The sequence below is a fragment of the Thalassophryne amazonica genome, chromosome 3, assembly GCF_902500255.1.
Source record: "Thalassophryne amazonica chromosome 3, fThaAma1.1, whole genome shotgun sequence".
Taxonomy (NCBI): domain Eukaryota; kingdom Metazoa; phylum Chordata; class Actinopteri; order Batrachoidiformes; family Batrachoididae; genus Thalassophryne; species Thalassophryne amazonica.
The window spans coordinates 6,737,886-6,755,630 of NC_047105.1; the positions used below are offsets into that span (position 1 = coordinate 6,737,886).

At 40.2% G+C, this 17,745-nt stretch overlaps 1 protein-coding gene across 1 annotated transcript; it reads right to left on the reverse strand.

Moving 5' to 3' along the window:
* Positions 1 to 926: 926 nt before the first annotated feature.
* On the reverse strand, positions 927 to 11,289 carry LOC117505746 (complement C1q subcomponent subunit B-like). The gene is made up of 5 exons (XM_034165296.1): positions 11,179 to 11,289; positions 8,356 to 8,530; positions 8,037 to 8,268; positions 7,080 to 7,188; positions 927 to 1,236 (listed from the first exon to the last, which is right to left on the reverse strand). Exons 1-5 carry the CDS (start codon positions 11,179 to 11,181, stop codon positions 1,021 to 1,023), a joined length of 735 nt encoding a protein of 244 aa, XP_034021187.1. The 5' UTR covers positions 11,182 to 11,289; the 3' UTR covers positions 927 to 1,020.
* Positions 11,290 to 17,745: the final 6,456 nt, after the last annotated feature.

Here is a 17,745-nt window from a genome sequence, read left to right on the forward strand (position 1 = left end):
TTTTGTCAAAGTGGCTTCTTGACCTTCAAGTTGATGTGTGGAGTTGGAATTTTGAGGCAGAATTCAGAGTATTTTGGTTCAATATGCTGCTGTGCCACAATGTGGTAAATATGAAGTAGCAAACTCTCAAAATGATGCAACTGCGAAGGAGACGAGTGAGGGAAGCCACACAACTACTGTACACTGAAAAAAGAACCACCTTAAGTTGCTTCAGTTGGTAACGTCAAAATTAAGTTTGAATCAACTTATTTTGATGGTACCAACTGAAACAGTTTAAGTTCAACTATTGTTGCTTTCAGCATAGCTTTTCCTCTTCTGTATCTCTTTGGCTTCAGTGAAGCAGAAGGACTCAGAAACCAGAAATTAAGACAAGTCTCCCATGTGCCTTCTGACAAACTGTCCTAAAATATCTTGATACATTTTTTTTTTTTTTTTCCCGTTAATTTATTTTTGAATGACGTGAGGAACTTGTCTGGGGGGGGTCCAGCTACTTTAAAGTCTTAAAGGTGTGAAACGGTTTAAAATGACAAACTGGGTTTGACAAAAACCCAGAGACAGGTCAAACATTGAGTTTTTATTCCTAATCTGTATGAGGTCAAACACTGATCCCTCTTCAGTTTGAAATTTGGTTCTTACTGTCAGGATTTTAGTCGATTTCTAAGATTTTTTTTTTTTTTTTTTTTTTTTTTTTTTACACCGAATCTAGAATTCAGTTTTGAGCCAGACTTGAATCTTAATTGATTTTATTCTAACCATGCTTCATAAACTTAAAATTGCAATTAAGATGTGAAAAATACTGCACAAACACTAGAGGGCGCTTTGTTCACCACTGACCTAAAATGATCCAGGATCAGTATGTGGCTCAAAAGGTGCCTTGATCTCGTTGTAGAGAACAAGATTAACAGTTCCTGGACAGCAGTAAGAACTGAGTTTAATATAAGTTTTAATGAAATAATAATAAAAAAAACCTTTAGCGTTAACGCTGACATGCTCCCATCATGCAGTGCGACGCCTCATGGCCTAGGCTGCCAGGGGGAAGATGAGGAAGCCGGTGAAGGTGTGGCTCGTGCTGCCATGGCTGCTCACAATGTTGTTCTGGTATCTTGGCGCCTGCAGTGACACTTTATCCCCCACATCCAGCTCCAGAACCACAGAACCAGAGCTGACCAGGAAGCCCTCGGAGTTGTCGCACAGGTCCACGGCGACCTCGTTGCCCTTCATCAGCTTCAGGCAAACCTGGAGGACCCACGTAGAAACAATCAGCACCAGCAAGTCTGTAAGGTCTAATATATATTATATACAGTAAAACTGGCCGAAACCAGATATTTGTACTCGCCGGACAAAAGCAAATGTCTGTGTTTTTGTATGTTCTGTGTAATAAACAGTGTATAACAGATTTTTGCTCATGTTGGACAAAACGTCCCATTGCAATATATTTACATTAAAAACTCCTCGTGTGTACCGGACAGAGCAGTCTGGACATGCCCAGTAAGAGAGGTACGAAATGAAGTTCAGCACTGACACTTGCTGTTTTGAGGAAAGTGGGCACCATATTTCCTTGATTAACACCCTCTCTACTACCCCTCTTGACACCCTCTCTACTTTTAAGATTAGGCTTAAAACATTCCTTTTTGCTAAAGCTTATAGTTAGGGCTGGATCAGGTGACCCTGAACCATCCCTTAGTTATGCTGCTATAGATGTAGACTGCTGGGGGGTTTCCATGATGCACTGAGTGTTTCTTTCTCTTTTTGCTCTGTATGCACCACTCTGCATTTAATCATTAGTGATTGATCTCTGCTCCCCTCCACAGCATGTCTTTTTCCTGGTTCTCTCCCTCAGCCCCAACCAGTCCCAGCAGAAGACTGCCCCTCCCTGAGCCTCTGCTGGAGGTTTCTTCCTGTTAAAAGGGAGTTTTTCCTTCCCACTGTAGCCAAGTGCTTGCTCACAGGGGGTCGTTTTGACTGTTGGTTTTACATAATTATTGTATGGCCTTGCCTTACAATATAAAGCGCCTTGGGGCAACTGTTTGTTGTGATTTGGCGCTATATAAAAAAAAAAAAATTGATTGAAAAGCCCAGGCGTTACATTTTTTTTTCCCCAACTGTGCTCAGACAGACCCGGCGTCTAAATGAAGCAGCGCGGAATTCAAAGCCGGCAGAAATGCTGCTGCTAAGTCACACACACATCGCTGGGTGTGATGAAACGAGTTTTAGATCAGAGCCCTCTGTGGGGCTGTGAACCCTCTCTGTAGCCATGTCAAAAAGTCAAAGACCACAAGGACTTTGGTCACTTTTCCGGTTTCACTCCTTCCTCTCCTGTCATATTTTAAGTTTTTGCAGTGCGCATGCTGATTACATTTTGATCATGGATCAAATAAGTTTGGCAGAAAAGTCCACAAATATGACAAATTTTACAACACGGAGTCATAAAAAGGCGCTCAAATGACCCACAATTCACGGAGGGACAGCGCACGTACCATTGGTTGGGAGGTTGACTGTATAAAGAAGTGGAGCTGGTTGAGGGACAAATTAATCTAGAAAAGCTGCTGTTCTTCTTGACTATGTAAATGTAATATTTTTTTAACACGATGTCCAGCACTTATTTGAGGAAGGCATTTATTTTTTCAGTTTTGAACCGGTCATTAAATGAGGCAGGTCCCTATTCAAAGTCAGGCTTTTAATCAAGGAAATGCATAACTAGGGATTCCCTGTAGATCATTCCATGCCTCCTGACTGTAACTCATCTGTTTTATGCATATATCAAATTTTCTGTTTTATACGTATAATGGATTTTGATTATAACAGACAAAATTCGCTGGTCCACCTGAATCCATTGTGTACAAGTTTTACTAGTTTTTTAGTCAGCACTTCAAAACAAAAACTTACATGGTCAGTCTGCAGTTATATATATATATATATATATATATATATATATATATATATATATATATATATATATATATATATATACACATGCACACAGTCGGGCTGCAGTTAAAAAATAAATTTATCGCCAGTCTGTAGTTTAAAAAAATAATCTGCAGTTTTTATTTATTTTTAAATCTCTATGTTTGAAGGCTGTTCCAGCACTTTGCGCCACTTCTGAGTTTCATTACCTTTTTTTTTTTTTTAAAGTTATGTCACTTTAACAAAAATCGTTCCAGTCGTTGGTTTATTTACTGACATTTATATATAGTAATAACACGATTTTAATTTGTATGCTCCTAGAGTTTTATATGTTTTATCCAATCAGATTTCTCCCTGCTGTTGCTGGGTAAAAATCTTTTTTGAAACCGTATTGTGGAGTGTCATGTTGTTTAACCAATCAGATTCAGAGTTTGCTGTGTTGGGTGTGTTCTTTGAGGCTCTCAGGGTTGCCAACTTTGGTAGCTTGGCTGGAGTGAGATTCTGCATGAGCATAGCAAACACTGAAAATTTTTGGTAACCCTAATAAAAAAAAGTTCTCATTTACAAATAAAAATAATCTTAGAAGGGAAATTTAGTTTGACCTTTCTCCACTCCATGTCCATCCTCCTTCCTTTTTCCAAAATATTTCAGTAAGCTCATTGCCTGTAAAAATGCTTAAAATGGCTGGAGGTCAAGATGGTCGTGGTTGGGGCTGAAGGGTTTTAGCCATGCCAATGCCCCCCAGAACCATTTTCTGCAGTGAATTTGCAAAGAGATAGGAAGGATGGAGACAGCGGTTTATCCAGCTCTTTACAAGTTGGACAGAATCGTTCTTCATATGACACCAAGTTCTGTCCTGTGTGTCTTCTCTGCAAAACTGAAGGGAAGAGGAACAAAGTCGAGCCTAATACCGCTGAAATGTTCTTGTTTTTAAATAAAAACCTTTGAAGCCCCCAGATACCATTCATTTTTTACAACTACGATCATAACAGTCCATAGTTGAACAAATACTTCACAATCTCTATTACACACAGTATTTTATGATGGCACAATTACATTATAACACAAGTATATTATTGTCTTTAATAATATAGTCTTTAATGATTGGCCAGCAGATGACGCCATATTTAATTCTATCAAACACTGAACCATTTCAACACAATTGCTTCATATTGAATCAGTGGTTCACAATGCTTCGGTTTCTCCATCACTAATTAGCAAAATATCGGCAGGTTATATTTACTTACAATCATGAATATAAGTATTCATGATTGTAAGTCTATCTGTGCACGTGCTGAAAACGTGGTCACTGAAATATTTTATGCACTGTATATTTTGCCGGATATGGCAAACACGCACCTAGCGATGTTTGACTGGATCTCCTCACTAATTGGCTAGTTCAGATGACATCACTGTAGAGTTTATTTCAACATGGCGGCACCCTCGCCAAGGTTGAACTTAGTGCAGCAGCTAAGAGAATATTTAGAGCAAAATCATGCAAATGGTGATACAAGCACCAAAGCTGGCACAAATACTCCTTAGACATTACTCTTGAAAAAAAAACGATTGGCCACTTGAATTTTCAATCGGCGGCCAGGTAGGGGTCAATTGAAGAATTACACAGGGGTTAAAATTAAAAATGCTCAAATCATTTTGAAAACTACGCCACGTTATTTGTGTGATCGTAAAGATTCCAAAAAGGTGTAGTTCGGACTATTTATGACTGAATGATCAGGAGTTATGGGGTAAAAACAGCAAAAATGGTGACAAAGGTCAGTTTCAGTGTGTACAGGGGTCAAAAGTTAAAGTTGCTCCAGTTTTGGTAAAAAATGATGCAAATTATTAGTCGAGTTAACAGGGTTTTAAAAAGGAATAGTTTGGCCCATGTTACGGGGTAACATATGTCACATGTCATAGAAGCCAATGGACGTTGACCTTGTTTGACCTTTACTTTGGAGACCAAACATTCAACACAATCAAAACTATTCCATTTATTAATCCTATTAGCTCAACCAATAATTTGCATCACTTTTTACCAAAATTGAAAGAACTTTAACTTTTAACCCCTGTGCAAACTGAAACTGACCTTTGGTGCCATTTTTTCTGTTTTTACCCCATAACTCCTGATCATTCAGTCATAGATAATTCAAACTACACCTTTTTGGAATCTTTACGATCCGACAAATAATGTAGTGTGGTTTTCAAAATGATTTGAGCATTTTTAATTTTGACCGCTGTGTAATTCATCAATTGACCCCTACCTGGCCGCCTATTGAAAATTCAAGTGGCCAGTCGGTTTTTTCAAGAGTAATGTCTAAGGAGTATTTGTGCCAGTTTTGGTGCTTGTATCACCATTTGCACGATTGTTTCACTTATCTGATGCACTAAAAAGATGATATTTCGCCATACGCGGCATCGGCAAAATGGCAGGTTGCGCTGTTTTGCCGGCCGTCTAAATTTATTTTCATGACGGAATGGAACGGCCGCGGTGGGGCGGGAACTTAAAGGCGATCGGAGTTTAAGATCTCCTTATTTCACATTCATGATAGTAGCTCGATATTGGTGATTTTCATTATTGAAAATTGGCATATTTTACCATTCACTATTTTCAGGGGTGACTGATCGAAGGTTTTGCAGACATGACACTGACAGAGAAAAAACAGGATAAACCCACGTGCCGACGTGGACTTCTGTATTTTTGTTTTTATTCTGTCTTGAATTTGGACGTTTTGTTTATCATTCCTGCCCTACACAGAAAATTACCAAGACTACAAAAAATTATTTCCACCGTGTGGCGAAAAATGCTGGTGGAAATAATTTTTGCCACACGGTGGAAATAATTTCGGGCATGGCTATGCCATGTTTTTGAGCTGCTTTTAGCGTCCCAGAGTCCCTCCGGCAGTAAGTGATTTTCTGTTCCAAAACGACTTTATGGCACCCAAAACAGCATTTAAAGATGAAAAATTAGCACCAACACTCGGCATTCAAAGAAGAAAAATTAGCACCAACACTCGGCATTTTAAAAATGAAAAATTAGCACCAACATTCAATGCTGAGGGCGGCGCCGCCATGTTGAAATACCCTCTACGATGATGTCATTTGAACTAGCCAATCAGCGAGGAGATCCGGTCAAATATCGCTAGGTGCGTTTGCCATATCCGACAAAATATACACTATGTAAAATATTTCAGCAACCACATGTTTTCAGCGCATGTGCACAGATAGACTTACAATCATGAATACTTGCTAACCAGGACATTAAATATTAAAGTACGACATGTCCTTTAAATTACCTAGTTTGCACCTAGTTGAAGTCTGTAGCTGACTGTCTCAACACACAGTTAGACTGATTAGGCTCTGTCTGTCGTGACAAAGGACCCAATTTTATTAGACAGCAGATTATTCAATTTGTTAGGCTTTTTATGGGCTTACCTTAAGAAACAATGCACTGTGGTCTGGTCTAATCAAGTCAACAGAAAATTAACGGGAGAAATTGATATTTTGCTGTGACATTTCTTGCTTGTGTGTGGATTGATGCTGAAAGTGTGAGTGTCACGCCAGCTGCGTGAGAGTTGGCAACCCTGGGCTCTGTGGCTACATCAGTGGTGTGGGCTGATTAGAAGGACAGTTAGCTAACTGAAGCTAAGCTAACACATAAGGTAGCTTAATGTAGTTAAAGTTCATTGAATTTTATAAAGAAAGAGGATGACTTTGGCTTCAAGTGATGACCAGTTCTGGTTAGTTGAACTAATTTTCTTTTTAAATACTGTTTGATTATTGATTGGTTTGGATGGTTGCTGCTGGTATGAATGATGTCTGTGGTGTGTCATGTCCACGTGGTGGATCGCGTGCACATGCATGTCCACCAGCTTGGCTGGAATCTGTTGAATTCCGATTGTGTTATTTGTGTTTATGGTATTTGTTGCGTGGTTGGTGGTCATATGAGTAAACGTTTGTGTTGTGAGTTTTCTCGTTTCTATGGCGATAACTCTGGTTTAGGTTGTATGTGACTGAGAGACACCCAGTCAAGGAATATTCCCAAAATTTGGTGAGAACCTGCTCACTCATTTCCAATTTCTTTTGAACAAAGTGACACGAGCCATAACAAACTGTTCTGTTGCACACAGTATCAGGATCCTACCACCAGACACCGTTTGGCCTTGAGGACTCACCTTGCTCTTCACCGACATGTGGAAGCTGAAGAAATAGACTCCTTTGATGAGACTCGTGAACGTCCCATTTTCCAGCAGCTCTCCAGTCTGTACATCCGCCAGCATGTTCCTGTGAGAAGAATTAAAGATTTCATGGATTCTCTGAAAGCCTTAAGTTTAACTGTTGAGGACTCTCTGTGGCTCAGGACCCCTGTTCTCCAACCCTGCTCCAGGAACTCAACTCCGCCGACTGTTTTCCACGTCTACCTGCGAATTCATCAAGGCTGCCATTGTCAGACTTTTTATTGGCTAAGCACACCTGACATAATTTAGTTAGCAGGGGGTGGAGCAGGAAGAGCTGGACAATGTGCAGGTCAGGTGATCTCCAGGAAGCGGGCCGGTGACCCTCGATTCACTGGGAGGTGTTTGCAGTTTGTTCTGGACACTGTTCTGCCTGATTTCCATTGTAGATCATTCATTCATTCATATTCTGACACTTGTGCGGGTTGCAGTGGCAGTCAATTAAGCAGCTCATCCCTCACGTCCTTATTTTCGAAGTACTCCAACTCTTTTTGGGGGATCCCAAGATGTTCCCCAGCCAGCTGGGAAAATATAACCCTTTCACTGTGTCTCAGGTCTTCCTCTGGACTTCTCTCAGATAGACATGTGCCTGGAAAACCAACAGGGGGGCATCCACACCAGATGCCTGAACCACCTCAGCTTGCTTCTTTCCAAGTGAAGGAGCAGCGGCTCAAACTCTGAGTCCTCTGGGTATTCAAGCTTCTCATGCTCTCCAGGGGTGTAAGACCAGATGCCCGATGCCTGGTTTTCTTCATGTGTTACTCAAACAGCTGGTCCAATATGACAGATAAACAGTGGCTGACATCAGCTTCAGGACGGACAGACCGTGTTAGGGGGCAGAGTTTGAGGTCTGGTTAATTTGCTGTTTTTTTTTCCTCTCCACATTATTTCACTGACCTGTCAAAGACGATCGGCGTGTCAGGCTCCTGTATCTGTGACATCATCCGCTTGTAGGAGAAGAAAGAGTTCTGCTGATTGGAAAGGATGAAAGCTCGTCCCTTCTCGCCTGGTTGACCCGGAACTCCATTGGGTCCAAGACCACCCCTATCCCCCTTCATCCCAGGTCGCCCAGGGGGGCCTCTCAAACCCGGCTCCCCCTTTGGGCCTCTGACAGGCTGCCCTGCCTCACCTGTTACACAAACAGCCAGCAGAGAAAATTTAAATGGAAATATCTTCAGGAAGGCGTGAAGAGGATTTGGATCGTGTTTGGACTCACCACGGTCGCCCTTCTCTCCCTTTGGGCCATCTCTGCCGTCAGGCCCATGGGTGCCCGGTATCCCAGGAATTCCTGGGGCACCCCTGTAGGCGTCACAGGATGTTTGTGAGTGGACTGGACTCATGTTCAGGAAGAGTAGCCACAATGCAGTACTCCATGCTATCCACCGGGGGGCCTGAGGCCACAGTGAGCAGAACAGTTCATGATGCAGCTGTTATAATAATTATTATAAATAGATTTAAAGATGTTTAAATGATGGCTGTATCATATCAGACACATTTATTTACAGATATTTGACCTGACTGACCTCTGGCCTTTTGTCTTTCACCAGAATCCTGACAACAATATATTCTTTGGCAAATCTAATTTTAAATTAGCACAGAATCAATAGAAACCTCAAACTCTGAAAGCTAACCTGTGCAGCGTTCAAGTGTTTGGAGCTTTGACACGGACGCTGGCTCACACTGGATCTGCCAACTTGCTTCCGATGGATTGTTTGCTGTTGTGACGCTCTTCTGATCTTTACACGGTTGTATATGTTTCTTTTATTTCTGTTTAACACTTCTTTTGGTTAAGTGTATCTACTCTGAATCTTATTTAACTACAGTTCTGTTGTGAATCGCTAGCGGTTACCTTGCGTTAGCTAGGGGTCAAACCCCCCCCCCCCCCCGCAGTTCTTTTATTACTGTTTTTACCAGTCTAATATTTTACTCGTGTAAATCTTAGGAGTGGCTAGCATTTTCGCTCGAGGTTAGCTTGCGTTAGCTAGGTTGACCCCCCCCCCTTCTTTAATACTTCTGTTAGTTTTTCAGTGGAACTGTTTTGAATTTTAGGTCATTATTTTACTCCTGTGTAAATCTTAGGAGTGGCTAGCATTTTCGCTGGTGGTTAGCTTGCGTTAGCTAGGTCAAACCCCCCCCCCCATTTCTTTAATACTTCTGTTAGTTTTTCATTGCAACTGCTGTGAATTTTAGCTCAGTAATTTACTCCTGTGTGAACCTTAGGAGTGGTTAGCATATTCATTAGTGGTTAGCTCGCGCTTGCTTGGCTATACTCTTGAATTGTCTGGTGCACAAAGTACACTACATTACACTTTATTAATCCACCTGCAGTTTTTAGTCATTTTGAACCTGTGTCTCTATTTTATTTGGGGAAAATTGTTACACAGATTAAAGCAGGCTCTCCTAATGATATTCTACCCCCTCGGTATTTTTAATGAAGTTTGGGACACTATTGGACCTTTTGTCCAAAGGCTTAAACAGCAGTCTTATTTTGGGTGAAGTACCTGTATCTTTGAAACGGGCAGTGGTGCAGCCTTTACTGAAACGCCCTGGCCTGGATGCTTCTTTGTTGTCTAATTTTAGACCGATTTCAAAGCTTCCTATTGTTTCTAAAATTTTGGAAAAAGTAGTGACCTCACAGCTACCATTTTTTTTTAAAACACTCACAACATTTTTTAAGTTTTTCATTCTGGGTTTAAAGCATTTCATAGTACGGAGTCTGCACTTTTGAGAGTTTTTAATGATATTTTAATTACTGCTGACTCTGGGGATTCTGTCTTACTTCTACTTTTGGATTTAACGGTGGCTTTTGACACAGTGGCTCATAATATTGGCATTAGAGATATTGCCTTGGAGTGGTTCAAGTCATATTTGACTGAAGTTTTTCTGTTGATGTTGGTAATTTTTGTTCATCATCTGCCTTTCTCCCATGTGGTGTACCACAAGGATCCATTCTTGGGCCCCTTCTTTTTAGTGTTTATTTACTTCCCCTCGGCTCTATTATCAAAAACCACAATGTGTCATTTAATTTTTATGCAGATGACTGTCAGATTTACTTACCACTGAAATGTAATAACCCTTTAGACCTTGGTTAGAATGTCTTAAGGACATCAGAGCATGGCTGTCCCTGAATTTCTTGGATTTTAATGAAAAAAACAAAGTTCATTATATTTGGTCACTTTTTTACTTATTTTTTTTGTTTTATCTGTGTTGTATTTTATTAATGTCTTATTTGGAAAGCACTTTGTTAACTTTATTTTAAAGTGTTCTATAAAGTTGGATTGGATTGTTGCTTAATGCTGACAAATTATACTGTATTTGTTGTCTTTCTGATGCTTGATTCCTTTTTTTTTCTTTTCTCTCTGTTTCAGGTGTAGCTCCATCCAGAGATGGGTGTGGTGTCTGTTTCTGTAACCCTCCTGTCCTGTGGACTGGCAACATTTCCTGTATATTTGTTTTGCGAATTGTTCTGTAGTTTATGTCTGTAGCATGGCCCAAGCAGAGGGTCACTCCTTTGAATCTGGTCTGCTTGAGGTTTCTTCCTCAAATCAGAGGGAGTTTTTGTTTACCACTGTCACCTGTGTTCCTGCTCGGGGGGTTACTTGTGTGAAGCGCCTTCAGGCTACTTTGTTGTGATTTGGTGCTATATAAATAAAAATAAATAAAACTGAATTGACATAATTCTCAGCTTTCTCAGGATGTACACCAAAAAAACAAAACAACCCCCCCCCCCCCAAAAAAAAACAAAAAAACAATTAAAAAACAGACAATGGAAGTAAAATTTATTGTGCAAAATTTTTGCCAAAATTATGTTTTATTACTGTTTTATATAATGAAATATGGAATATAAAATGTAGAATTTTAAAATACAGTAAACTACAAGAGTTCCACAATGAAACTGAGGAATGTTTCTTGAGTTTTAATGTCAAATTTATCTTGAAAATCTGCTGCCACAGAGACAAGAAATAATCATTAATTGCTTTGTCAAACACTGTAGAAGCAAACTGCAATAATTCTGTGATCGTTTCTGTAGAAATCTCACCATTTGAAGGTTTTTGACGTCCGGCGTCGCTGCTCGATGACTTTATGAAGTTAACATTCAAACTGCAGCTCCAGAAAATGAGAAGTGAAACTGTTTCAACACAGAGTCTGAAATTGTCTGACGCAGTATCACAAGTTTGGATATTTTATTGGATGAGAGATGATAGATTATAAACATCAGCGATGATGTTGTTATGATGGCACCTGTGTGTGTGTGTGTGTGTGTGTGTGTGTGTGTGTGTGTGTGTGTGTGTGTGGTGGTGGTGAGGGGTTATATTTATCCTCACAGCTGACGTAAAATTTTTTATCGACTTTGACAAGGGGCTGGATTGTGATGGTGTCCGGACCATCTCTCAGTTCAATTCAATTTCAATTTATTAAACTTTAGCTGTTTCATCCCACTTTTGCAGTTTATTGGACTGTGTGTGATGATAGTAGGATGACGCCCTGTGGAAGCTCTTGGCGCCAGATTCCACAGCACACCTTCAGCTGGTGCAGCAAATAACTGAAACAATACTTCACACGGTGATACAAGCACCAAATTCAGCACAAATTCTCCTTAGACATTGCTGTTTTGAAAAAACAGACGGCCACTTGAATTTTCAATAGGTGGCCACGTAGGGGTCAATTGAAGAATTACACAGGGGTTAAAATATAAAAATGATCAAATCATATTGAAAGCCACATTATTTATCTGATCATAAAGATTCCAAAAAGGTATAGTTTGGACTATCTATGACTGAATGTTATGGAGTTATGAGGTAAAAACAGCAAGAATGGTGACAAAGGTCAGTTTCAGTTTGTACAGGGGTCAAAAGTTAAAGTTGCTCCAATTTTAGGGCCCTATCCCACTGGGGAGAGGATCAATTGCGCATGAATTGAGTACACAAATTACGGGCGTTTGTTGTCGTCCGCAACAAAAATGGCCAAAAATGACAAATGTCCCAGTATGAATTACGGATATATTAATAATATATTCAAATATATGATGAACAATCACGGTTATATAACGCATGTAGTGAGGAAACTGATCCAACACACTGAGATTATCACGGCAGTATTACGGGTGTATTATGAATGCATCGCGCATGTGTTGCGCGTGCACGGCATCTGCATTGCGGCCATAAAATAAGCGCACTCGGGCAGTTGGCATCACTATTTACACCAACAATACAGCCTCTGGAGCATTTGCTGGACTTGGACAAGTTGATCACAGAGTTAATGTTCATTTTGTCAGGTGAGGGTTAACTGTTCATGAGTTTGGGGAGCGGGAGGGGGGAAGCCGCTTGGTGTATTTTTTTTTTTTTTTTTTGAGAGTGTCACAGAAAACAGACTTCAGCAACTCTTCCTTTTGTTGGTGTTAAATAAAAGTCTTGGATTGCAGCGGCTACATCTTTGTGGATCTACACAGCCGGACCGGCACTGACTGGCAGGTACAAGTATGTCGCTTTCTGCCACATATAGTACTTTGGGTTTACGTGACATGTTTGTTATGCATTCACAGATTGTCCGCAAATCAGCTGCAAAGCAGATGTAATAAAAACGCTTTATTCGTGGCCAATTTGTATGCATTCGCTACAACATATTTTAGTTTGTGATGTGAAAAAATGATGGGCATGATATATATCTGTTTTACACACTGTCCCGGTCCACTGTCAAGCCGCACATCCCCGTCAGTTGCGGATATCAGTTGTTAACAGCAGATATACAGCACATAGAGTATGTATTGTGTATGAATTACTGTATACTGAAATACTGTATATGGAGTATGCAAGGCGGATGTCATCCGCATCCAGATGTTTGAGCTATTCAAAAATCCTGGCTGCGGACATGCGTGCCTCTGCGGATGATCATGGGTGTGCTCGGATTACGGCCGAATCATACAGGCATGTTACATGGTTATTGCGGATGTTTGGCGAATATGGGCCAATTTTGTGCGCAATCCATACGCAAATCCTCCTAAACGCCAGTGGGACAGGGCCCTTAGTAAAAAATGGTGCAAATTGTTGGTTGAGCTACTTGGATTAATGAATGGAATAGTTTTGACTGTGTTGAATGTTTGGTCTCCAAAGTAAAGGTCAAATAATGTTGACGTCCATTGAATTCTATGACGTGACATATGTTACCCCGTAACGTGATAACTAAGCATGACACATGGTGCAAACTATTCCTTTTTAAAACCCTATTAACTCAACCAGTAATTTGCATCACCTTTGAAAAAAATTGGAGCGACTTTAACTTTTGACCCCTGTACAAACTTAAACTGAACTTTGTCACCATTTTTATTGTTTTTAACCCCATAACTCTATCAAATTCAGTCATAGATAGTCCAAACTATACCTTTTTGGAATCTTTACAATCAGACAAATAATCTGGTATTATTTTCAATATGACTGGATCATTTTCAAATCACATATTTTGACCACTATGTAATTATTCATTTGACCCCTATGTGGCCGCCTATTGAAAATTCAAGTAGCCCGTCCTTTTTGTTTCAGAAGAGTAATATCTAAGGTGTACTTTTGCCACATTTGGTCCTTCTATCACCATTTGAAGGATTCCTCTGTAAATATTCTGTTATTTGCTGCAGTAAGAGGTCTCAGAGGGTCAGAGCAGGTTTGGTAACAAATCATAGACCTATGTACACAATTTTGGTCAGGTGGTCACAGTGTTATGGCTGATCAGTGTATTGATCAAAATCAAATCAAATCAATTTTATTTATATAGCGCCAAATCACAACAAACAGTTGCCCCAAAGGCGCTTTATATTGTAAGGCAAAGCCATACAATAATTACAGAAAAACCCCAACGGTCAAAACGACCCCCCTGTGAGCAAGCACTTGGCAACAGTGGGAAGGAAAAACTCCCTTTTAACAGGAAGAAACCTCCAGCAGAACCAGGCTCAGGGAGGGGTAGTCTTCTGCTGGGACTGGTTGGGGCTGAGGGAGAGAACCAGGAAAAAGACATGCTGTGGAGGGGAGCAGAGATCAATCACTAATGATTAAATGCAGAGTGGTGCATCCAGAGCAAAAAGAGAAAGAAACACTCAGTGCATCATGGGAACCCCCCAGCAGTCTACGTCTATAGCAGCATAACTAAGGGATGGTTCAGGGTCACCTGATCCAGCCCTAACTATAAGCTTTAGCAAAAAGGAAAGTTTTAAGCCTAATCTTAAAAGTAGAGAGGGTGTCTGTCTCCCTGATCTGAATTGGGAGCTGGTTCCGCAGGAGAGGAGCCTGAAAGCTGAAGGCTCTGCCTCCCATTCTACTCTTACAAACCCTAGGAACTACAAGTAAGCCTGCAGTCTGAGAGCAAAGCGCTCTATTGGGGTGATATGGTACTACGCGGTCCCTAAGATAAGATGGGACCTGATTATTCAAAACCTTATAAGTAAGAAGAAGAATTTTAAATTCTATTCTAGAATTAACAGGAAGCCAATGAAGAGAGGCCAATATGGGTGAGCTATGCTCTCTCCTTCTAGTCCCCGTTAGTACTCTAGCTGCAGCATTTTGAATTAACTGAAGGCTTTTCAGGGAACTTTTAGGACAACCTGATAATAATGAATTACAATAGTCCAGCCTAGAGGAAATAAATGCATGAATTAGTTTTTCAGCATCACTCTGAGACAAGACCTTTCTAATTTTAGAGATATTGCGCAAATGCAAAAACGCAGTCCTACACATTTGTTTAATATGCGCATTGAATGACATATCCTGATCAAAAATGACTCCAAGATTTCTCACAGTATTACTAGAGGTCAGGGTAATGCCATCCAGAGTAAGGATCTGTTTAGACACCATGTTTCTAAGATTTGTAGGGCCAAGTACAATAACTTCAGTTTTATCTGAGTTTAAAAGCGGGAAATTAGAGGTCATCCATGTCTTTATGTCTGTAAGACAATCCTGCAGTTTAGCTAATTGGTGTGTGTCCTCTGGCTTCATGGATAGATAAAGCTGGGTATCATCTGCGTAACAATGAAAATTTAAGCAATGCCGTCTAATAATACTGCCTAAGGGAAACGTATAAAGTGAATAAAATTGGTCCTAGCACAGAACCTTGTGGAACTCCATAATTAACCTTAGTCTGTGAAGAAGATTCCCCATTTACATGAACAAATTGTAATCTATTAGATAAATATGATTCAAACCACCGCAGCGCAGTGCCTTTAATACCTATGGCATGCTCTAATCTCTGTAATAAAATTTTATGGTCAACAGTATCAAAAGCAGCACTGAGGTCTAACAGAACAAGCACAGAGATGAGTCCACTGTCTGAGGCCATAAGAAGATCATTTGTAACCTTCACTAATGCTGTTTCTGTACTATGATGAATTCTAAAACCTGACTGAAACTCTTCAAATAGACCATTCCTCTGCAGGTGATCAGTTAGCTGTTTTACAACTACCCTTTCAAGAATTTTTGAGAGAAAAGGAAGGTTGGAGATTGGCCTATAATTAGCTAAGATAGCTGGGTCAAGTGATGGCTTTTTAAGTAATGGTTTAATTACTGCCACCTTAAAAGCCTGTGGTACATAGCCAACTAATAAAGATAGATTGATCATATTTAAGATCGAAGCATTAATTAATGGTAGGGCTTCCTTGAGCAGCCTGGTAGGAATGGGGTCTAATAGACATGTTGATGGTTTGGAGGAAGTAACTAATGAAAATAACTCAGACAGAACAATCGGAGAGAAAAAGTCTAACCAAATACCAGCATCACTGAAAGCAACCAAAGATAACGATACGTCTTTGGGATGGTTATGAGTAATTTTTTCTCTAATAGTTAAAATTTTATTAGCAAAGAAAGTCATGAAGTCATTACTAGTTAAAGTTAAAGGAATACTCGGCTCAATAGACCTCTGACTCTTTGTCAGCCTGGCTACAGTGCTGAAAAGAAACCTGGGGTTGTTCTTATTTTCTTCAATTAGTGATGAGTAGTAAGATGTCCTAGCTTTATGGAGGGCTTTTTTTTTTTATAGAGCAACAGACTCTTTTTCCAGGCTAAGTGAAGATCTTCTAAATTAGTGAGACGCCATTTCCTCTCCAACTTACGGGTTATCTGCTTTAAGCTGCGAGTTTGTGAGTTATACCACGGAGTCAGGCACTTCTGATTTAAAGCTCTCTTTTTCAGAGGAGCTACATCATCCAAAGTTGTCTTCAATGAGGATGTAAAACTATTGATGAGATACTCTATCTCACTTACAGAGTTTAGGTAGCTACTCTGCACTATGTTGGTATATGGCATTAGAGAACATAAAGAAGGAATCATATCCTTAAACCTAGTTACAGCGCTTTCTGAAAGACTTCTAGTGTAATGAAACTTATTCCCCACTGCTGGGTAGTCCATCAGAGTAAATGTAAATGTTATTAAGAAATGATCAGACAGAAGGGAGTTTTCAGGGAACACTGTTAAGTCTTCAATTTCCATACCATATGTCAGAACAAGATCTAAGATATGATTAAAGTGGTGGGTGGACTCATTTACATTTTGAGCAAAGCCAATTGAGTCTAATAATAGATTAAATGCAGCGTTGAGGCTGTCATTCTCAGCATCTGTGTGGATGTTAAAATCGCCCACTATAATTATCTTATCTGAGCTAAGCACTAAGTCAGACAAAAGGTCTGAAAATTCACAGAGAAACTCACAGTAACGACGACGATAGATAACAAATAAAGCTGGTTTTTGGGACTTCCAATTTGGATGGACAAGACTAAGAGTCAAGCTTTCAAATGAATTAAAGCTCTGTCTGGGTTTTTGATTAATTAATAAGCTGGAATGGAAGATTGCTGCTAATCCTCCGCCTCGGCCCGTGCTACGAGCGTTCTGGCAGTTAGTGTGACTCGGGGGTGTTGACTCATTTAAACTAACATATTCATCCTGCTGTAACCAGGTTTCTGTAAGGCAGAATAAATCAATATGTTGATCCATTATTATATCATTTACTAACAGGGACTTGGAAGAGAGAGACCTAATGTTTAATAGACCACATTTAACTGTTTTAGTCTGTGGTGCAGTTGAAGGCGCTATATTATTTTTGTTTTTGAATTTTTATGCTTAAATAGATTTTTACTGGTTATTGGTGGTCTGGGAGCAGGCACCGTCTCTACTGGGATGGGGTAGTGAGGGGATGGCAGGGGGAGAGAAGCTGCAGAGAGGTGTTTAAGACTACAACTCTGCTTCCTGGTCCCAACCCTGGATAGTCACAGTTTGGAGGATTTAAGAAAATTGGCCAGATTTCTAGAAATGAGAGCTGCTCCCTCTAAAGTGGGATGGATGCCGTCTCTCCTAACAAGACCAGGTTTTCCCCAGAAGCTTTGCCAATTATCTATGAAGCCCACCTCATTTTTTGGACACCACTCAGACAGCCAGCAATTAAAGGAGAACATGCGGCTAAACATGTCACTCCCGGTCCAATTGGGGAGGGGCCCAGAGAAAATGACAGAGTCCGACATTGTTTTTGCAAAGTTACACACCGATTCAATGTTAATTTTAGTGACCTCCGATTGGCGTAACTGGGTGTCATTACTGCCGTGAATTACAATCTTACCAAATTTACGCTTAGCCTTAGC

Bases quoted from the DNA above. Each gene is read 5' to 3' on its own strand.
- LOC117505746 (XM_034165296.1), bottom strand. The intron at 7,189-8,036 runs GTCAGTGAAATA...TTCTTCTCACAG, and splicing joins ACGCCGATCGTCTTTGACAG to GAACATGCTGGCGGATGTAC. The intron at 1,237-7,079 runs GTGAGTCCTCAA...TGGGTCCTCCAG, and splicing joins ACATGTCGGTGAAGAGCAAG to GTTTGCCTGAAGCTGATGAA.